Source organism: Semicossyphus pulcher, unplaced genomic scaffold (assembly GCF_022749685.1).
Source record: "Semicossyphus pulcher isolate SPU_LCO1_2020_fin unplaced genomic scaffold, fSemPul1.0.p SCAF_1, whole genome shotgun sequence".
NCBI lineage: Eukaryota > Metazoa > Chordata > Actinopteri > Labriformes > Labridae > Semicossyphus > Semicossyphus pulcher.
In genome coordinates, this window is record NW_027211603.1 from 14,902,676 (window position 1) to 14,926,251 (window position 23,576).

The 23,576-nt window shown below is 41.6% G+C and overlaps 1 protein-coding gene across 2 annotated transcripts in view; it reads left to right on the top strand.

Moving 5' to 3' along the window:
- Nucleotides 1–2,319: 2,319 nt before the first annotated feature.
- dagla (diacylglycerol lipase, alpha) overlaps nt 2,320–23,576 on the top strand; it is a 34,118-nt gene continuing 12,861 nt past the window's right edge. For both annotated transcript variants that reach the window (XM_069685197.1, XM_069685274.1), the window contains exons 1-11: nt 2,320–2,972; nt 18,837–18,938; nt 19,030–19,241; nt 19,406–19,507; nt 19,604–19,742; nt 19,884–19,971; nt 20,590–20,724; nt 20,824–20,901; nt 21,092–21,216; nt 21,576–21,726; nt 22,522–22,605. In XM_069685197.1, the coding sequence (XP_069541298.1) occupies nt 18,844–18,938; nt 19,030–19,241; nt 19,406–19,507; nt 19,604–19,742; nt 19,884–19,971; nt 20,590–20,724; nt 20,824–20,901; nt 21,092–21,216; nt 21,576–21,726; nt 22,522–22,605 (1,209 nt within the window). In that variant the 5' untranslated portion in view covers nt 2,320–2,972; nt 18,837–18,843. The remainder of the gene's footprint in view (nt 2,973–18,836; nt 18,939–19,029; nt 19,242–19,405; nt 19,508–19,603; nt 19,743–19,883; nt 19,972–20,589; nt 20,725–20,823; nt 20,902–21,091; nt 21,217–21,575; nt 21,727–22,521; nt 22,606–23,576) is intronic.

The following is a 23,576-nucleotide window of genomic DNA, read 5'->3' on the forward strand; positions in this document are numbered from 1 at the left end:
AGCAGGAGGGAGGAGAACGAGAGAGGGAGAGGAGGAGAGATTGGGATGTACCATCTCTTACTCAAAATAGGGGGAGTTTATTCTTTGATTACATTCTGGGTCTTAAAGTCTTTTAGAAAAAAGGATTCTTAATCCACTGAGTTTGAGTGCTACTATAAAGGTTATTATACGTATAAGATGGCAAAGCTTAGTGTTTGATTTCTCTACAAAAAATGGGATATATTAAACTGCTAACATTGGTTCTTGTTAAAATAACATTGTTGGTCATTATTGAGTTACCATACAGTAAGACTGAGTAATTGGAAATACTTTTTACAAATTTGGAAATTATGTTTAAGTGCTTCTGGTTATTTCTGAGCGTGTTTATCTCCACATTGTTGACAGTCTGTATAATATTCCTAATCTTTCAAAATTATAGTTCACAAATCTTCTGGAAGACCAAGTGCTGAATAGGGATAGGGCTTCAGCTAATACATTATTAATCGACGATTGTTAACAAACCTCATTATTTAGCCTCATTGATTTATTTCAAAGACGTGCAGAGCCAACGCAGCTGACAAAATATGCTACTCATACTATATATATAAAATCCAGTCTGTATTGAATATACAACATAGAATAATTACTGAATAATTCATTTAGTTTATTTTATGGTAAATACTACACCTTTTATGTGCATATACTGTGGGTAGACAAATGAAATGATCTCTCTCTCTCTCTCTCTTTATCCATACATTATTATTCTAAAGCTGCTTTTACTGCAGGGTTGTGAAGAGGCTTTACCCTGTGCACAAATGTCAGAGGGACATTACCACTAATTGACAAAATCAAATCAGAGGGCACTCACATAGATTTAGCAGTAAGAGAGGTCAAAATGTAGTACAAGGACGGGGCATTGTTAGGAAATTGTTGGGGCAGAATAAAACTGGTATAATTGCACTTACCCCGATGACATCACTTCCCTTTCATCATCACACTTATTCAGTCTTTTTTATAAGGGGATGAGTCATGATGTTTTTCCTCCGTAGGAAGTAGAGGAATCCTGCACCGCGTTATGTGATTTTTAATTGGATTAAAATGTTAAATTGCAAATATGCAGAGTAATATCTCCTTTTCTTACATTATAGCATTTATTTCCAAAAGGATTTACTATTTCATGTTTCTTTACAAAACTTGCATTGGCACGCTAATTAGTCTACAGGCAAAGTTCAATCTATTTTCAGGGAGCAGATGTCTGGCAAATATCTCCGAGCCCTGAGGTCAGGTCAGCAGTCTTGGCAGCAGGCTGTGTGAAAGTGAGACAACCATGTGACAGGATTGGGCCAAATGTTCCAATGAGGTTTTTTTTATCCATTTAATCCCCTTTAAAGACATTTTTGGAATAACTTTTACTTGTTCGCCTGCATTTTTTACCCATGACAATACAGCTATTTTTATGTGTTGATTTTATGACGTGACGTTGATCCACGCCCAGTATACGTCGATCCAAAGAGGAACTTGGAATGTCAAGATAGTAATCGGTCGGGAGAGAGTTGTCGGTTAATGCTTGACGCAAAAGACACTGTGCCAAAGCGAGTGAGATGTAAACCCGAACTTGTCAAAATTAAATGCTCACTACATTGTTTATGTCAAAATTGTCGAGCCGCTCACAGATTTGTATTAGGCTATTCCTTTTCATTCTTTAATAGAGGGTACTGACATGATGTAGATAAGAACATATTGTATTAAAGGGGGTAAAACAAGTGGACGTAGAAGTATGGAAGATTTATCTCTACTTTAAACTTTGGGTAATAGCCTAATAACAAGGTAGGCTACCTTTACATGTAGGGTGTATGTCTTGGGTAAAATCCAGTGGAGCACATTAGTATTTTGGTATTTAAACTGAAAGGTCTGTATTCTTTTTGATACAATGCCCCTTAAAGTTCATGTTAATTTACCGTAACAAGTCAAGCTTTGCCTGCATTGCTGTTTCGTCGCTGTGGTAACGGACATTATCTGGGTAAATACTCAGCGGTGCTTGCGCTTGCGGTGCCCATCAAATATACTAATATAATATTTAACTTAAGATAGCCTAAAGCTATTTTAAAAAAAATACAGATAAAGGGAGAAAGCTCCCTCGCATTTTAGAATAATTGAACCAACTAAATAGACTAAAATCCCCCCTCAGGGGTCTTTCTGGGTGACATCACAAAGGGGAGCGGCAGCCTCTCAAAAAAACACTGCTCTCTTTGAATCTGTTGCCGATTCCTTGATATTCACAAACCACCAGTGGCGCCCTTTCTCCGCAGGATCTCCAAAGTCTGCGGTCTGCCATTTACTAAGACGAGTCAGGTGTGCGTAAACAGAACGTTATATGGAATTTACGCAGCCAAACACGGAAGGGGAAAAGCCGTTTTTTACGTATTTTGTTGGAGAAATGTCCGAGGGGATGGGCCAGATTCTCGGCAAACGCTTCCTCCGCGTAGCTGCTGTCCGTGCTGGGGTTCGGGAGTTGTCCGGCTGATGGCACACACGGGCTGCCGACTACAACGTGAGGATCGAAGGGCTCATCAAACCGGAGGGACTGTTATCTCCTGTGGATAGAAATCATCATACCGAGCTCCGACGGAGGGACATGAAAATGACCCACACTCAGAGGACTGCCACAGCCGACGACGTGTTGCAATTAAGCCGAGAAGCAAACCGTCAGGGACCGGCGGTTTAAAAACGACCGTGTGATTGATTACGCTCTTTGATGGCATGTATCTCCAGCTCTTTGATGTCTTCTATGGCTTCATTCATCCTCCCGTTGTAATGACGTCTATGGGGTTATTATCATAGATCTATTGGTGACACATTTGTGAATTCATCCCCTCCAAACCCTGAGCCGGTGCCGGGGAGAGCGAGGCTGAGGCGCGTCGGCAGTCGGAAGGATATGGGAGAGCGAGCGGAACCGATGCAGTGGGTCTTGGCAAGGCATCGTCAAAATTCAGGTGAGCAGCAGTTACCGGATGAGGAGACTGCATATCTGGACGATTACCTGCCTTTAGCTATATGCACAGGCAGGGCTGTTAGCAAGCCGCGGCACGGACACTGTGACCCGGCTTCTTTGCTCATGTTTTAGTGCTGGTAGGAGACACATTTCTTAGGCCACATCCACATTAGCTAGGCCCGCAGGATGCCACCTTAAGCAGCTGTACTGATTAAATGAGATTACACTACCGCCGCTGCTGCTAATCGACTTGTTGGAATCACACATTGGGATGCTGTTACACAAACAACCAACTAGGGCTGCAGCTAACTATAGTTTAGAGGTTGAATTATTGCATGTCTGTTATTTTACTGTCAATTTATAGAATATAAAATCAAAATAATGACAAATGGCAATCACAAGTTAGAAGAGCCCACAAGTGATGTGACAGTTGCCTAGTTAGTGTGAACTGCTAGTAACCCAAAGTGTTTATTAACAGTTTTTGTTATTTTTCTTCCTATTTAGTCGTTTAATTATCAGTCAACTGCTCTTCTCATGACTAGAAAGACTTGAGTAAGCAGAGTCAAAGCCAAGCCTACATTAAATCCAGAAGCAGTGCTGTCCTTTGCTTTAAAGGGACCTAGCGCAGCGACAGTAAGGGGAATGTCACACCTGTTTATCATTCACACTGAGAATATTCCACTGATAATTCGGGCCCTCCTTTCTCACGACTTCCACTTACTGGTTCCTCTCCATCGTCATAATGCTCACGCCAATCCAAGTGCCAAGGCCTTTACGAAGGAATGTCCCAGCCTACATGGCATAAGACAGATAAGATACTTTATCGCCATGTCCATAAATTGCCTCCTATTACAGGACCAGAGGTGTCATCTGGAGAGTGTGAAGCTGTCCTGAACACCTCTGTAAGGGCTTTGAAAATGTGACACTCCAGTCTTTTACATTCAAGCAAAATCTGAGATGAGATTAGGGAAAGGAATGAGGAGAAAGTGAGAAATGTTAGACTATATCCTGGCTTTGATTTTTTACATGAGTCCTGCAATGCGTCCTGCCTCCTACCTTAGAGTATAGAGTATAGACGAGCATATATATCATAAATATTTGATCAAATTTACGTAGAAAGAATAAATCCAAGCCCAGTCCGATAAAGCTGCATCAACCCCAGTGTTTACACTTGGTTCTCTGCTGTCTCTGTAGGCTTCAACCCTTGTGGAAACTAAGCACCTCCAGGGAGTCTTTTCAGAAGGGCATTGTGTTCAATCTGGCTTCTCTGCTTTATTCACTAATTATTTTATCTAACTTGGTTTAACAGGACCTAATGCTGATGATTTGATATTTACAGGAGGTTTAGGAATCACACTGCTTTAGGATTTAGAAGCAGCTATATTTGCTTTTGCATTTTGCAGTATTAGGTTGAATCTTCTGCAGGTAACCGGTGTTTATAATGTTACAATATATTCAAATTTTGCTTTTGTAGGGTAAAAGCAAAATTGTAGGGTCTGTAGGGCTTTTGAAATAAATAAAGGGATACAGCTCATTACAGCACATTTATGTCTTGGAAATTGGACAAGAGGAAAAAATAATCACTATGGAGCAAAAGTTATTTTAGGTAGGCTTAAGGCTGTATCGTCTCAACAGCCCATCTGTGTTGTTGTTTCATGTCATGATGATGTGTAGGTGAGTAATTGTGAGAGAAGAATGGATTCAGGGAAATTCTTTTTTTTTTTTTAAACTGACTTTAAAAAAAGAAAACCCAAATTAAATTCATGCCTCAGCTGAATTTTTACATTTAAACTCAAAGTACAAATATTCACCATAATCACTCTTCAGCTTAACATATAGCCTATATGTTAGCTTTACAACAAATATTTAGTTTACCTCTTTGTCTGAGATAATGAATCCACAAAAATCGAATACGCATGTAATGTAAGAACACATGTAAGAGACAGCGTTTAATACCTTATTATTTAAAATTCTTTATTTGTAATAGACTGGAATTGTTTACTGTCAAAATTAGTGGGAAACATATGGCAAACAAGTTACAGTAACCTCTGTGAACTCATTTGTCAGACATGGAGATTAAATTGCAAATTCATAGGCGATAATGAGGCAATTATACATTCATCTCAAAAAGAAAGATTCACCTTATTTTCCACCTGTAGTGCTTTGCAGATGAATAATTATTAAACATTATACGTCTTGTTATCATCTTCTTCTTTTTAAGTGCATCATGGGACAGGTCATCCAAATCAGCCATAGCAGTATAAAAAGGGGCATCACTCTCTCTGACTTTAACATGAGGGAGACAGTACTGATAGTCTGGCAGGTGCTTTGCAGGAGTGTATGTGTGTGTTGCGTGTGTGTCCCCTCCTGGACAGATTTGCATGTCATGCAAAATCTATCTCCTGCAGATCTGGAATCATGTGATTCTGCAGCGTAGCCATTAATAGACAGCTGCTCGATACAAGAGTGTGAAAAATGCCAAATTAAAGCCCAACATACATTCAGCCTACGGCTGAAACCTATGGCTGCCTGCTGCAGCAGCGTGTTGCGTGGACGATACCGATGCAGATATTCTCAGCACTGGACCAGATACATGACTAGCAGATCAGTACATGGTTTGTGGCAACATGCCATAGACTGGTTGGCAGAGCACATATGTTACCACCCCATCACACGAAAAACATTCATGTATACACAAACACACGCATGCAATCCGCAGTGCACATACTATCACATCAAGTGAAGAAGAGAAAATGGAGTGGGAAGAGGTGAAAGGGATTGAGTGGGTGGCAGTGGGAGAAAAAGATGGAGAAAGAGGCAGAGGGAGAGTAGGAGTGAGTGGCACATGGCTTTCAGTCTAAAAAAAGATGAGCAACACGAAACCAAAACCAGAATCTGGATTAGCCAGATAAGGAAGAGGAGGGGGACAGGGGGAAGGCTGGAGGAGAAAATGTAGGTTTCCTCTGCACCGAAAATGGTGCAGATGCACACGCTCGGTTTCATGCTCATAAATGTCCTCTAAAATATGAATACTGAATGAGTGTGTGGGTAGGAGGAGAAGAAGGAGAGAGCATGAGGATGGGAAGACAGGAGATGAGAAAGGCAGAGGGTGATGATGGAGATCGGAGGAGAGGGTGAGATTCTTTAGGATGGACAGAATAGTGTAGAAGTGTGACAGAACAGGCAGAGAGAGGATCGTTAGAGACAGCAGGAGCGGAGCCAGGATTGTGACAAATGCTGGAGAAAATCTTGATCCGAGCAGAGTGTAACACTGACCCAGGCAGAAAAAGAGAGAGACTCGAACAGATGGATGAATGACAGAAGACGGAGAGATTTCTGACTCTGCTGCAGTCGCGCCGTCATGCCAACCCGGCATAACCTCACTATTTTCTGTAGACATTCTCAGCTGATTGCTATTGATTCTGACAGCATAACAAGCAACCTGCAGGACAGGGAAGTCGCTGCATACCTGTATGCTTTTAATAGCTCAACAACTAATTGTTCAATTGTGTAATTACACACATAACCACAGGATTATACATAATCATTTGTATATCCCGTATAAAAGCAATTCTAGTGGAATCTTGCACTTAAGAATTTTATTTTATTCCCAACACACATTAATCCTACATTAACATCTTTAAACGCTGTCACAGTTAGCCAAATCTTTACATTATGTAGGTACAAAGTAGATGCTCCTGGCTATTTATAAAGATGTGCATTTTTTATTCACAAAATAGAAAGCACTTTAATATTCCCATTTCACGGTCCAGCAGGAGACGTCCATACTTCCTGCAGAAACTGAATGACAAATCAAGTGAAAGGCTGAGTGTGCTCACCTGTGTTTTGTTTGTCACACCTTAGTTTGCATACAGAAGCTACAGCACGTGCCATAAGTGCACTTTGAGTGAAAGCTGCTGTTTTCCATGCTGTCATTCAGAGTCAGACTGTGAAGAGTGGCACATGTATAACCAGGAATAAGTTCCGAATCACACCCCTACTTATTATTAAACCATGTCCATGTAGTTTGGTAACGTGTATTTATTTTTTAATGCTCTACGAGCAAAGTAGCCGGAACATGCTAGCAAGGGAATGCACTTCAGAAATGGAGGAGATGTCCTGTCAACACATTTGGATCCAAAGGGATTACTGAAGAAGAGGTGAGGTCACCCGTCCACGTGAGGATTTTTGAAGCACACTGTAGGACATGCTTGGTTTGACAACAAGGAATGATGTCAACAGAGCATACTCGGTGCACCGGAGCGGGGTATCCCGATGTTGGACGGACACCCATAACAACACAGTTTCACAATGGCATCCGGCAGTGTCACCCACTTGACAAAGCAAAAGGGGAACAATGTTTCCCCTTTGTTTAATCAAGTGCCGCAAAACACACAACACTTTGCTGCACTGGCACAGTTTTCCCGTTTCTAAGACAACTGGGCACGCTGTTCTGTTAGTGTCACGCTAAACCTGCAAATTTAGTGTCGGACTAAACCCGCGAAAAAGTTGTTTGTTGTTGGCTGTGCAATCATATCACCGTTGCTTGCAACGATGTTCTACCCAAACAGTCCATCCCTGTGGGCCTGAAAGGTGCCTGTTCATTGAATGGATTTCACTACTGACTCTTTTTCAGAAAACTTCTTTAACCATCCTTGCAGCCTGATACAATTCTCCGCTGTCAATGCATGCTCTGTATAGTGTGTAATAGCATGAATTAATGATGGCTGAATATTTCCTGTGTAGCCTCAGAGCTTTGAGGGACAGTAGCGCATCACAAAATATGCGTCTTTAGTCGGTAGTGAGAAAATTCTGAGATTCTGGATGTCCCCATGAAGGTTTACTGTATACCACGGAGCATTGAGGTTTATAACAAATCTTAAGGCCCTAACTCATCATTGCTCACTGTATGCTCAGGTTGTCTGGCCTGCATTGTCTGACCGTAGACTAAATCACTGGCATGTCCCTATTTATAAGGCGATTCTAACTTGCTTCCGTCTTACTTATGTAATTTTATGAATAAAAAAAAAAACGCTGGAAGCTACAGTCTTCTCTCTGTGACCCATTCACAAGGCTTAGTTTTGCTATCTGTCCCCAATGTGCATCTTGGTATGGGGAAAAAGGTTTCAGGTACGCTGCTCCTGCGGCTTGGAATCTGCTTCAGGTGGATTTGGGTCTGGGGGAGCTGATCTCTTTAAATCTTTTTAAAAGTAGATTGAAGGAGTTGGAGGAAGATGCATCAGGTTGTCGGTGCTTTGATTAATGAGTTTCTGCTATGTGACCCAGAATATGCGGACTTGTGATAGTTGTTTGTTGTATGTCTGAAACTTTGTTAAAATGTGCTGCTGCTGTCTTGGCCAGGCCACTCTTGTAAAGAGAGAGTTTTAATCTTAATGATGCTTTTCCTGGTTTGATAAATGTAAGTTTAGGTGGACATTTTAATGTCGAAATTATCACTGTTTGAAAACTGAAATTAAGTTGATGCTAAGGAAACAACAACCTTTTTACAATGATTCTCAAGTCTACATAGGGATATTGTTTTAGGCCCAAAATAAACAGCTGATTATGTTTTCTTTAAAAGGTAAAGTGTGATCATGTTTAGTTGGAGCTGAGTTAGTACGGAGAAGTGTAGTTTTCAGAGGTTTTATACAGTGACAGTCTTGGGGGGGAAAGGCCTGCTTATCATATATAATACAGAAAGGTAATGATTTTATAAAGGCTATGTTGCAGTAACATGAATCCACTGTAAGACGTGTTTGTTTCACTCTCCTGTGTGTTAAAGCTGAGATGTTGCTTAGATAAAGTACATGATCTTATTGAGCTGGTTACATTGATAGAGGTTTCTCAGGGAGGCGTTGAGATAGAAAATAAAGAAGCTATAATCAACAGCTTGGCTTGACGCTGCTGCTGCTGCTGCTGCTGCAGTAGACTCACTGTGAGCGAGATAGAAGAGTGGGATACTTAAACACCTGCTGCTAGTCGTACCAGAGCAACCTGCTGTCTATAAAACAGATGGGACTTTGGTTTACTGTTTGTACAGATTAGAGCTTCAGGTCCAAATTCAGCATCTTCCTCAAAGAGTGCTGTATTGATATATTGACAGAGTTCTCTGGAATTGTTTGAGCTGTAAGAACAGGTCTTAACTTTTGCCTTTTCTTAGCTGTGGTTCATTTACGTTTGTACAGACTGGATGGAGAGATAAAGCAGCCAGGCCCTGTGTACCTTTTGTAATCGTGATTTTACCAGGTTATACCACACGTAGGAGATGTATCAGACGTTTCAAAAGCAATCATTCGAAGTAAAACTTCATTGGATGCTGTTGCTGCACGCCCGTGCCCTGTTTGTTTCAAGTCCATGTCAAAGACAAAGCCGTAATGACGGACGGGGAGCCCTGTCATTGTTGTTACATCATTGTTGTTGCATCACGTGGGGATTGGCCGGGGCCTGGCACACAGTGGCACGCTGCACGGAGCACAAAAGCATTGCTCACATGCAGGAATATGTCACAGTCTTTTCACTAAACACATGTCATTCAGATTCAGACGGAGTCACTAGCTCAGGATGAGAGTCAAGGGTTTGCATGAGTCATGCCGTATGCGGAGAGCCGTATCATAGCAGAGCCAGGGACAGCAGCTCAGCCTGGAGCTGTCTGTGTAGTAGAGTCGCCCTAAAGGTCACGTTTTAGACATTTAGATTCTCTTTTGATCTCAGAAACACAGCAAGGTGTGTGGTGTGTGTCAGTGTCAGGTGATGGAATTTTACTTTTATAGGCGGTTAAAAATTCAGCTATTATCATTCAGCTCATTAGGATGTTTCTCTGCTATTCCCTCAACATCAATTTGTGATCCTGACTGTGCATCATCAACAAGAACATCATGCAGAGTATTACTTGAATTATACGAGAATATTACAGTTCCAATCAAAATCTACTGAATAATTTAAATTGTGGACAGGAAATGTCAAATAACAAATATGTTTCCATATCCTGAATTATAATAGTCATTCAGACAGTTAGGTAAAGGCTTTGCTGAGAGCATCAACATGCTTTTATATGAAGGGTCCCACTCACATCAGCTCAAAGGGATTTTACATTAGTGAGTGCAAATGTCCATTAACAGCAAATTATAACCCAAATCCAATTTGTGTCAGAGCCTAAGTGTTGTGTATTTACATCCATGACCAAGCTGGCCTTTTTAAATCAAAACTATATGAATCCACAGAATCAGCACAGAAAAATATTTCATAAAGCCATTTCACAGTTTATGGTATTCAATTTTAATCGTTGTTCCAAAGTAATGTCTGTCATTTATGTATTTCTTTTTTTAAGATGATTTTTTGGGCATTTTGCCTTTTATTAGTTATAACAGCGAGAGACAGAGAGAGAGAGATAGAGACAGGAAATATGGGGAGAAGAGAGTGGGGAATGACATGCAGCAAAGGGCCGAGGGCCGGAGTCGAACCTGCAGCGTTAAAACCATGGTATGTAACTACACTATGCCTTGTAAAGGGAAAATAGTAGTGTTGTGTAGCCTGCATTCAAACTCAACTTTGCATAATATTCAAAGTGCCATTTTAATTCTGTGTTTGGCCATTTACTTGTATTGTTATCCGAAGCTTAATTCAAAAGGCAACTGGACTTGGTTGAAGTTCTTGAAGACGTTTCACCTCTCATGTGAAAGGCTTCTTCAGTGAATAACCATGACCTGGATGACTGAGAACCTTCACAGACTACTTGTATTGTTGATAGGATTGCGAGCGTTTCATCACAGTCAAATGGAATGTCCAGGTTTGGCTTCAGGTGCTGGATGCACGCTGTGAAAGTATTATTCAGGACTGTCTGTCAAAAGTGTCTCTTTCTGCTGTATGCTGCTTTTAAAATGATCCCTTAAGTGTCATAATTCACAACAGGACAATTGAGGCTTTAACAAAGTTACATTCTTAGGTGTATGTTTTTTATATCAAATGAATTATCCCCCCAAAAAACTATATTGTGATTATTTGGATACAATTTGGCTGTCATTTTGTTTATTTTACGGAGCAATAGTAGAAGACTTGGTGGACTTGCGTTGCACAAATGGCTATCATTGTCAGAGGAATGTGGGATTTCACACTCTGAAAGTTAATTTGCTGCTTTCATGCTGCACTTATTTGGTTATGTTTGATGAAATTAGCTAACTACAGAAGCACACTTAACCATGCACCTCTGTCAGCCACCGCAGTTTAAACTTAGAAGGGATTTTTTTAGTGAAGATGTTGGAGAGATTGGAGCTGTTGAAGCCCACATACACATCAGATATATAAACCTCTTAAATGGATGAGCTTTTTCCTCTTACTGTAATTGCATTTTCCATCTTTTATTAAAAAAAAACCTAATCTGCATGTTTCTGGAAGCCACGCTGAGTCCTTGGTGCCAGTCTCTTCGATGACCTGGAATCTTTTAAACAGTCACTGTGATCACGGTCAAATGAAATGAAACCTTTTTTTCCCCTGTAATTAATCAGTCATTTTTAAAAATCTTTTTGTCAGTCCAAAAGGCTGGTGGCCCTGTGAAATACAACACGAGTATAATCTGTTAGCATTTCACTGTGGTGAAAAACCTCTAAGTGTGTCTGCTAATGCCTGCACTGGGAGCTAAACAGCAGCACTAACAGGGTAACCTCCCCCGGGTGATGGATGGGATAGCCCTTGAGGAAACAGCTGCTATTAGAGAGGAGGCTGGCTGGAGACATGTACTGATGACCAGGGCCCTCCTCCATGAAATGAGACTAGCAGGGCTGATATTGTCAATGGTCAGAGCTGATTAGTTGTACACACAACTGATTACAGCAGTAATAGATCTGAATTTGTGTATGTCACCTTGCCTATGTCACCTAATAGATTGATTACTAAGATCAATGACTGCACTGTTACTGTACGGTTTTGACTTCAAATTTGAAGATTCAAATCAGATCTTGAGGATTATTCAGAGCTGAAGTGTTTTGCAGCTGAAGTGAGATAGTACACTGATAGCTAAGGGGAGTTTTCTGTGGTGTTCTTAGCACATTGATCTCCCCAGATCCTCGGCAGTGATCAATCGGAAATATTGATTGGCCCCAGAATCTGTGGTTACTCTTGGTGCGACACTGATGCCTGAAGAGTGAGAATGCAACCTGAATACAGATTGAATAAAAATAACAGCACACAGCCTATTTCTTTTTAAAGACAAAAAGGACAATCATAGGGACTGCACTGCTCCAAAGACAACTGATACTTAAATGGTGCTAATAATAAAGATGCTTGTCTTAAGTGGTCAGAACTGCTGGAAATGATTTAATCGATGCATCTATTAATCAATGGAAATGTAATCCACAGCTGTTTATAAAGTTAATATGCAAAACTTTGTAAATGGTAAATGGACTTTACTTATATAGCGCTTTTCTTCCGACCACTCAAAGCTGCTTTTACACTACATGCCACATTAACACATTCACACACTGATGTTAAAGGCCTAAGTGCCAATCTCCAAACAGATACATTCATACCTGATGGCTATGCCACCAAGAGCAAAGTGTCTTGCCCAAGGTCACTTCGACATGTGACTGTAGCAGTCAGGGATCGAACCCCCAACCTTCTGATTGAGTGACGACCGACTCTACAACTGAGCCACAGCTGCCCCTTGTTTCCTTATAGTGTCTCCTAAGAGAGTGAGGATTTCCTGCCTTTGTCTACATCACTGTAGACAGTATATTTATCTTGAGACTGTTTAAATGCCCCAACAAGAGCTCTGGGTAGTTGAGATTCATGGTTTTGTAACATTTTAAAGGTTTTCCTCTGTGTAAGAGAAACAATCATGGCTGTGACATAGCTAGAGAGAATCCAACATGAGAGCTGTTTATTCTGCAGTTGAACTATGTGAGGGTGGAGGTCAGGGCAGTGACGTCACAGACAGCAGGGTGCAGTTGTTACCTAGGTGTGGACGTTTGTTTGTGTATATCTATATCTATTTGTTACATGACAAAGTGAGTATGATAAATGCAGTTCAGCATCTGTGAAATTATTTTTTTTAATGCTATTCGTCTTTCTGTTGGAATGTTGTCAGAGACATTATTTATGTCTTTCTGGTATAGTAGAAATGTCTTTTACCAATTGTCCCACCCCTCCCTGGTTACTGTTGCTAAGCCAGACAAGCCTTCCCTCAGGCATGTAAATATTATGGCGTTTTCAACTATAACAGTGAGAGATGTTCAGAGGAAAACACTAGCAAATAGTTCCCAGACACTAGAGAGAAGTAGACAGAAAGGACAACAATGTGCATTTGAAAGCTACATCCAGAATATAATTTATCAGCGGAGTATTGAGAATGAAGAGGACAAGAAAATCAAGGCAAAAGCTCACCGGTAACTATGCAAGCGTCAGACACACATCTTGACAATTCATGTTAAGGACTATCACATACAGGAACAACAATGTTCTTGCACAGCAGGTTAAGTCAGTACATTGTTTTATTTTAAGCTAAGGTTTAGTTATGACTTCCTTTAACTTGCATACCGTTACAGCATCTGAAAGCTTGACAGGCCTCCCGTGCCTAGTTACGGTTGCTAACGTAGGATTGGACAGTGGCTGTTCAAGGGAGGTGCTTAGCGAAGGGTCAGTTGTGAAGCCTAGAATGCATTGTGGCTATTGAACTGCTAAAAGATACAGAGGGAGAAATGTGTATGCTGCAAAGGATGGCTAAGGAAATAGCCATGTGATGTTTATCCAGAGTGTTTGAATGGGCGAGCAGAGCAAGGATGCATGAAGGTAATCATCTGTACTGTTTAATGTGCAGTGTGTGCACGTTGTTCCTGTGAGTCCTGTTTAGTTAAGTTTAGTGAGGTGAACTTTATGCAGGATTTTGCATTGAATCAGTTGTAGTTTTGAGCAATTGTGCATTAAGAAAAACAGCTAGCCCCAAGCTAACTGTGCAGTGCCACAAAAAATATATATATATAATTTGGGAACCATAAATCATCCAATGCCAGCAGGTATAGGCTTTATCTGCTGTGACCCTGAACAGGATGGATGCATGATAGGTGGAGGAAACTGGCGCTAGATAATGGACTTTAACTTCTAAAAGCTTTGATGAGTAGATCTACATTTTACTCTCCAACAAGGTCGCTCTGTTTCTCCCATTTAACTTATAATTATGTCATAATATTTTTCCGCTGTTGAGGTCTCTGCGGGGACTAAAAGTCCTAACAACAGGCCTGTAGGGTTGTGCTGATAACAGTGTCCCTCGCGGTCTAGTGTGCATTTAAAAGATCTGCTTGATTTCATCGGCCTGATTGTTTGACTTAATGAGATTTCAGGGGGGTTTCAGATGCTCGCTTTCTTCTTTCCCCCTCTTTCTTTCCTCCCTCCCTTTTTCCACTGTCCTCTTTAATGCCACTCCAACCCAGATTGAGTTTTACAAGTAGCTGTGAGCCGACATGAATCACTTGAGCTCATTCACTTGTCCTTGTTTGTGTACCTCAAAGTTTAGGCCATACAAGGAGGAATACTAAGAACTGGATTCAGCAGCTTTAGAGTATCGGGGTGTCCAGCCATTTGCTGAGCAGGGCTTAGAGTAAACAGGTTTGTCTTCCAACCAGACACCACTGATTACACCGTGTCGTCCGTCCTACTTGGTTGAAGGTCTGCCAATCAGAGAAACCACCTGCTGTGGTGCTTTGATTGGAAGGAAACGCTTCCTACTGTCACTGCACTGCTCGTAGTTTAACCTCTCTGCTTTTGAGACAGTTGGCCGGTCGTCATCACCTGCCAACTCAGCTTGGGCTAAGTTGCTGTGAAAACAATTTTTGTGTCACTAAAACATTGAAGGAATTAGCCTTTTCTGGGCACAAATTGTCCTGTAATGTTTGTGCCAAGGCATGAATTCACAGTTTCTTGATGTGCTTTAAGACTTGTGCGGTGGATTATTCAAGGAAATTGAGGAGTGTCATCAGTTGATATTACTCTTGAGTTTTTACCATCTGAATGTGGCAGCCACGGCACTGCACATATTCTCTTTTAACACCTGTTTACACCCTAAAAACCCCATAATAAAGCTCTTGTGAGATGGGACCAGAATGTGTCTCCGCCTGTGTCTCAGATTTCCAGCTCTGATTGGATCTCACTTCCCTTATCTAAATTCAAATAAACATGACATGTACATTTTTCTCTTTGCAAAGACCAAATGTGTTGTTTGTAAGTAGTGGGAGGCAGAAATGCACCCACACTAAACTTATAAAGAGGACATCTTCTTCATCTTTGATTTCACTGGCAGACTACTACGGCAGAGGACGTTAGTTGAGATGGCCACCCTTTAAAGCAGCCAAACACACATTTTCGCACACAGTGCTAAGAGAATGTAGTCGTATGTTGCCCAGACCACCTCTGCATGTGGACTTAGCAATCAGATTTCTATGCATTCTCGATGCATCTTGGATCTTGACACTTGCACGTAGGGCTGTGCGCTTGGGATCAGACAATCCTGATGCATGTAAATGCCAGGTGTAAACAGGGTCACGCTGTCCATCTGTAAAGCCCCTTTCCCACTGGTCAAAAAATGTACTGCTAACACCCGGCTTTTTTGCTTCGTGGGAAAGGCTGCAATCGGCATTCAGACCCGGGTCAAATGACTCTGCAGTAGACCCGAGTAATTATCGCCTCGGCTCCTGTCAGCAATGATGGGAACACAAAACCTGTGTTGACACGCTAATCTCCGCCCACTTTCCGGCGCGATGCTATGCTCTGTCTGTAACTTCTGCGACTCCTTGTCATCTCAGCTTCAAATTCCGCCCGTCTCCGTCCAAGCAGCGCTCGAACATCGTTCCAAAGTTGGCGGCGCAGAGTTTGATACACAGACTGAATGAGTAATAGATACAATAAAGACTGTAACATCTTCGCTGTTTACTAACCTTGTTTCGGGCACGTTTGTGACGTCAGATGTGACACAGCACACGGAAAGGTGTATACTCCACTGGCAATGGGAAAAGAGACAATCGGCATTTATTAGCGGGTCTTCCCGGGCCTGAAAAACCTGCGTCAACGCGCTAATCTTGGTGGGAAAGGGGTATCTGTGGTAAGAGTCCATTCAGGCACATATCAGGGTTTGAAGGCTTGAATGCTTGAGATAAAAGAGTTAAATTACAATAAAACCAAGAAGCCTTACAGTGATTTCCATTGGTTTGAAGCTAAAAGACTGTTATGTGTGTAGATTCGACTTTATAGCCGAGCTTTGAGCCTTTACTTTATTGTGTTTTTCTCCAGACATAGCATTAAGTGTCTCCCAGCCTGAGTCGATTAGGGACTATTTGTGGTCTTACTGGGAGTTGGGCAGTTAAAATATAATCAATTGTACAAAAGTAAATTAGTAGACCTCTTTGCTGCTTATTGTGCATTGTTAAGTATTCAGAGCAGGCTTTTCACAACCAGTGAATGGCGGGCGTCTGCTTGATTAAGGCCATTCAGAAGGCAAAACGAGTTCCACCAGTCATTTCTTCCTCTCAATAGAAGGGAGAAGTTATTAAGGCCGTGTCCTGCCAGCCTATTGTATGTGATTCACCTTTAACTGAGCACTGTGCTTGTTATTTTGTCACAACACCCATCCAGGCCCGTAATTCATGTGTGTAGTCCATCGCTCATTTCAAGCTCAACACTACACAACCACAGCAGAGCCGGGTAATATGATAAATAAAGGAGGGCACTGAGAATCCACTCTGACAACAAGGTCTCCAGTGTTTTTATGTGTAATAGGAAAGAGAGGAGTTTGTAAAAAAGGTACTTCTGCACCAGAACTGCACAGAGGAAATGCCAGTGTTTCTCTGTAATACTCTACTCATCCCTACTGAGAGCTATGTAGGTGGTAGCACAAATGCCTCAATGAATGTTTTTCTTCTTTGCCTGATTTCTTCCACTAGAGGTAATTAGGTTCACTTGTTGTTGAAGTATAAACCAGGAACAGTTTACTATCTTTGCAGCGATTGTTTGTGTATCTTTTAAGGCTATTTCTCAAGATGATCATGGTTCAATGATGTCTTAGTCTTGCTCTTAGATGTCTTCAATTCATGGCAAGATGTAGAGCTAGTGTGTTGAATACATGTAATGGATGGCTTGTTATAGTGTTAGATTGATTAAGTCAGAGGCAAGTCTTCTGCAGATGTCTGGAGGGGAAGCTCCTCAAACTCCTACTCCTAATTAGCCCACCAGTTTGTGATCAGTATCTCTGCTTTTGCTTTTTACCAAACAACATAAACACAACTGTTACACATATTTCCTTATTGCACAGTAAAAGGGATGCACCGGACATTGTGAAACACAAAGCTCAAGCACAACAGGTGCTGTAAGTTATTATTCTGCAGGCCTTTTTCCTACAGTGCAGGCTGGAGTTATATTGTCAGCTTGCACCATCACTTTCTAAAAGTGTCACCGGCCATACTCGGACTGGGGATGGAACGGCAGGCATGTCCTTTTGGCGCCACCTGACATACTTAAGAAAAAAACACATTACTATTTGTTCCACTGCAGTTCATTTCCATATACTGGTGTCGGACTGTAAACAAGTTACAAAACACAAGTGTGAACAAACTTTAAAAATCAAACTAAGGGCTGCCAAATAAGGAATTTTGCTGCTCCACTAAGTAATTGTGCCATTACTTGACTATCTTGGAGTTCACGTAAACACACAGTTGCACATCACTGTGTCACAACAGCTGCTCTTTGCAATCCCAGCAAACAGCCTCTGCAGTCTCACTCACTGTGTATAGGCTATGTAGTATCACTGCATCTTTGCTGCTGTATCAAACCATGCACATTTACCTTTGACTAAAGAGTGATGTAACCATCCCTTGTGATTTTTTTTTTGTGGAGGCATGTTGCAAAGTGAGACTTTAACAAATGTGATGACTGTGGTATTTAAGGGTGAAATGAGGAGGGTGCTGCCAGGTTCTTGATAGCTAAAAAAAAGTGAAAAAAATGTTCTGAAAGCAAACTAAAAAGCAGAGGAGTGCTGGAGAGTGACCAACAAGAACTCTTGAAACAAAGTCGTGCTACTTTCTCTGTTGCTGAGTCCATCTCTGCAGCGTGGCTTGATGTTTTATATGTGCATATATAGGCAAGTGTTTTGGCGTGATGGATGGTTTTCCTGAAAAAGCTGTCCTTTAGCTTTCAGAGAATATGCAGGAATAGCAGACGATTAAGGCTGTTTCAGCCTGTATGTGCACCATAAGGCCTGCATCAGCCTCTCTGTGGCTCCCTCTCTCCCTTCTCTTTCCTTCCTACCAGACCTTTTACAGTTCATTTCAGTTTGGCCCACAGGCAACTTGAGTAAACCTTCAATGCTCTTTCCACAGAGAATGGACAGAGTGACATAAAAGAAGCTTTTTTCACGTGGCTACAACCAGCGTGGTGCCATCATATATCAAAGCTACTACTCCTTCCTTTGTTCATTAAGTGGTGCTTTTTCTCTGCGTCCATTCACCCGCTTAGACTCATCTTCCCCACTTTCCATTATCCTTCACTCTTCTCCTCATTGCAATTCTATTTTGGTTGTAATCCCTGCAGCCCTCTCTCAGCTTTGACACAGAGAGTTTCAGAAACAGGAAGTAAATCCCTGCCCTAGTCATGCTGATGATGCTGAGCTTTGTGGAAGATCTGACCTGCTGAGACATCCACGACTGTGCATTGAGTTCTTTCGTAATTGATTTAAAGCTTGACGCCATGTGATAGAATATAATGTATGTAGGACGAAAGGTTGAATCTTTTTTAGAACTACCTGGGGGGATAAAGGTATAATGAGTTTTCAAACAGAGTGGAAAGGTTAAAAACGATGTCCCTAAAGTTGTCTCTGTCTGCTGTCTCCCCACAGGGCAGTGATGCCTGGCATGGTGATGTTTCGGCGGCGCTGGTCAGTTGGCAGTGATGACCTGGTGCTGCCCGCCCTCTTCCTCTTTCTACTGCATTGCATCTGGTGAGCAAATGTTTCCTACACTGAGTTAATTTTTTGATAGTAAATTTTAATTATGTGCATTTCACAACACTTCCTTATCCGTGGCTTTCAGGTTGGTGGTTCTGTCCGTGGTCCTCTTCGGCCTCCCCTATGGTTCAGACCAGTCCTGTTCTATCACGCTGGTGGACCATGGCCGAGGGTACCTGGGCATCCTGGTCAGCTGCCTTATCTGTGAGAGCGCCATCATGTGGCTGAGCATGAGAGGCAGCATTCTGTACACGCAGCCCAGGGAAGCTGTGCAGTACGTGCTCTATATACGGCTCGGTAAGCCACGCAGACGAGCTTTAAACAGGGAAACCACTCTTCGTTGTGAGACCTGGAGAAGGTGGTTGTGGGGATTACAAGTTCAGATTCTAACACTGTTTGTATCGATTGGACACATATTGATCATTATCCTCCTCACTGCCTCTCCCTCTGTCTGTCTCCAGCTATTCTGTTGGTCGAGCTTGTATATGCAGTCGTGGGAATCGCCTGGCTTGTCCAGTATTATCAGCCCTGCTCTGATGTCACTGCCAAAAACCTGGCTTTGGGTGAGTCAAAGTAAATGGAGAGGAGAGTGGGGATGGATTTTTAAGTTAGGTGTTTGTTACGGTTGAATTTGAATCATGTTTTAATATTCTCTGCAGGAATTGTTGCATGCAACTGGCTAGTGATATTCAGCGTTTGCATCACCCTCATGTGCACCTTTGACCCAACGGGTCGAACGTTTGTCAAACTGAAAGCCACCCGTCGGCGTCAGCGCAACCTCACTACGTACACACTCAGGTAACAGCAGGTCTTTCTCATCTCTGATTTAGCTCTGTCGCTTATTTTGTCTTCACACAACTCAACATCCTGGTATGCACATCTGACCTGTTTTTCATGCAAATGTGGTCTTGACTTGACTTGCCTATTTCTCTCCACTAGACACAGGCTAGAGGAAGGCCAAGCCAGCAGCTGGAGCAGGAGGCTAAAATTCTTTATGTGCTGCACAAGAGCCCAGGACACACAATCAGTGAGTCACAGCGCACACTCACCGTTTCCTCTCTGAGCTTTAAGTAGAAGTGAAAGGAATCGAACCAGAAATATGTCAGGCATGACTTCCAGTTAGAAAGTAATGAATCATGACACAAAGGAGCTTTCTGACCACATTAAGAAGTTTATATAAATTGTCAAAACGAAAAGGCGCTGGAGTTTTAATTCCCAATCACTGGACTTATTAATGCAGAACTCAACTAATTAAATTTTAAAAGTCTGAAAATGTTCAAAATAGTCAGGCAGTTATCCCAGACTGCCTCACATGGTAAAAAAAGAATGTGTATTTTGATGTCCAAGTGTGCTTTAACAGTGATCCACAAGTCAGGTTTTTGTAAAGAATATTCCCAGTGAGTTTGAGAAGCCAAAGTTTGATAATCATAATTGAATTTGGGACGGAGACAAATACATTTTTTTGAATTTGCTATGGTTTATTATTCGCTTACAGACAGAGCTCTGCAAGCAGACAGTCTGGCAGTTTAAAGGTTGCATGATTATGAAACCTGTTTGTTGCAAACTTCCTGCAGTTCAATCCTCTTTTTTTTTTTTTTACTATACTTTGCCACCATTACCTTAAATCTGCTGTTCTCCTGTCCAGGATGCATATTCAGAAGTGGCCAGCCTTTTTGCAGAGTTCTTCAGAGACCTGGACATAGTGCCTAGTGATATCATTGCTGGCCTGGTACTTCTCCGCCAGAGACAGAGGTCGAAGAGATCTTCTATCCTGGACCAGGTATCACCAGCTGTAAAAATGACTGTATTTTTTTTTTTACATCTTTATGGATGTTATATATTTAAAAATATATTTTCTGTTGTGTTTTTTCTCTCCCAGGCCAACAATGACATTTTAGCCTTCTTATCTGGAATGCCTGTCACTCGTAATACTCGGTACCTGGACCTTAAGAACTCGGTGAGTTTCTATTTGTGTCACAAACTGACAATCAAAAGAATTCAAGTAACCAGATAAAGACTGGATAACAAAAAAAACAAAATGCATCATGAATTCATTTAAAGGGAAACCTGCAGATTTGAGTATGTAAGGATTTCTGAATGTCTTGTTATTCTTACCCTCTGTTGTTTGTGTCCACCTTTATTCTCAGACCGAGATGGGCATGTACAAAGATGTGTGTTATTACATGCTCTTTGCCCTGGCTGCATATGGTTGGCCCATGTACCTAATGAGGAAGCCTGCCTGTGGGCTGTGCCGCCTCGCCAGCTCCTGCCCGTGAGCCCTCAACCACACACCCGCACACTTTTGATCTATTTGGCTTCCATGTCTCTCGAGCCTCTCCAGTGCAGATAATTTTTCACATGCGTCAACACTTGCCAAGTGGTAATCCACAGAGACAATACCACTTTTAGTGAGACACACTCACCGACAAAAACAATGTTGAATTAATCACACACTGGTGTCCACATTGCCTGCACTGGGATATTAGATAATGAATAATTTCTCTGCAGTCTTACCTGTTTGCTGTATTTCTCTTGTTTTTGTCCCACCTACTGTTTTGCAAAGAAATCAGACATTAATCTGTTTTTTTTTCTCTATCTGTGTGTCTGTTGTATCTTCCTCTCTCACCCCAGCTGTACGTCAGTGTCTGGCTCTCGGTTGTCTCAGTCCGTGACAGTGGAGGAGGACAATTGCTGCGGCTGTAATGTCATTGCCATACGCAGACACTTCCTGGACAGGGACCTCAAGCAGGTTCACATTGTCTACACTTCCTGCCACGATGCTGTGAGTAATCCAGACAACCGGCTAACGAGCAGTCAGAGGTGTTTGAGCTTGACTTCCTGAATAAAACAAAGGATGGGTTGTCTGGAGAAGTTGGCAAAACAGCATCAGGAAAAAGTTTTAATTTGTGCATCCTTTTGTTTGAATGTTGGAGCATTTTAAAAAGAGCGCCAGAGCCCCGCAATGGATGTTGTGCTTGTAAACCAGACTGTAATCTTGTCAAGCAAACACCTGTAAACACAGGGCTTTGGTACAGTGCTGCACATCCAAAAACAAGGAGCCAGGCTGATCATTCAGTAGCCTTACTTTTTTAGTTTTGTCTGTTTTGGCCATCATCTGTATCAGTTATGAGAACACTTTCCTCACCAGCTTAGTTGCTGAAATATGGGGTGCTGAGATACTGTGTCCACATCCATTAGTAGGTGTCTGACTCCATTAAAGCTGTTTTTGATTGGCAGCTCTGGACGTAAATAATATAGTAACTTAATTGCGCTGGATATTTTGTGAAACAGATTTATTTTTATATAGTTTCCATAATATTCTCATGGGCACTCGAGCCTCATGATGTTGATGATCTGTAAAACAGAACTGAGGTTAGCGCTGAGTTTCCATCTGTAATAGACTTCTCGCATGAAATGACTTATTTGGCTCTGTGCTGTGCCAAGTGGGAAAAAGTTTTATGACATAGGCTCTGTACCACAGTGCAAACTTCCTCAGTCTAAGTATTTGTCACCTCCTCTCTCCTGTTCCTCTCACTTGGTCACTACATTTACCCTCCTCTTTGCATCCTCCATATAGGTTTACGAGACTCCGTTCTTTGTGGCAGTGGATCATGCCAAAAAGAAGGTTGTCATCAGTATCAGAGGGACCCTATCGCCAAAGGTGAACCTCAGCTTTCCTGTCTTGTTTTCACAACAGCATTTTCTCAACTGTCTCTAAATACAAGTGGAGTAGTAGCTGTAGCTGGTAGGTGTAGTTCTCATGGTTTCATACATTGTTCCTTAAAGTCCCACACCCTTCAGGCACATGCATATAGCAGAAACACGATTGGCAACTTGTAAAAATAGCTGCTCTGTGCATGTTTTTACTGAAGCATTACTTAAGCATTTGAAGTTCCTGTAATGTTTCAGGTCTGAATTGGAGATTTAAGACTTGTGTTTATGCATTTATTTACAAGGCCTTAATACAAAGGTAAAATGTCTTTTTGAAAGCAAAATAACTTTCTGGCTGTTTGGCCAGGACTCCCTTGTAAAAGAGATTTAGTATCTCAATAGGGTTATTCCTGGTAAAATAAAGGTAAAATAAAAATATATAAAATTCCTATGGATGGGGCGCTGGTTTAGCTCAGTTGGTAGAGCAGGCGCCTCGTGTATAGAGGCTACAGTCCCGGACGCACTGATCGCAGGTTTGACTCCCCACATTTCCTGTCTCTTTTCAACTGTCCTATAAATAAAGGCAAAGCCCAAAAAATTATAATAAAAAAAAAAATCCTATTGATCTCTGATGCTTTGCTCTCAACCTGCCAAATGCAGTTTATTAATGCAGCAAATCAGAATGCAGCAATTGTACAGGCACTATGGGACATTACAAATAAAGTACATAGATTAAAGGAGCATTTCCAAGGCGTTTGTGAATATATAAATCTAAGTCACTGCCTCATGAGGTAGTTTGTTATTGGATTTCTTGTATAAAGTTAAAGTGGGACTGAGTCAGGCTTCTAGTGTCTAGTCTTTATAGCTCTACATACCGCCCTTCAGAACAGTAAACACAATAAAACCTAATCCAGTTTCCAAATGAGATCGTAAATGGTGCTTTTTACATTACTTTGCCTTTTTCTAATAAAATAAAAGATG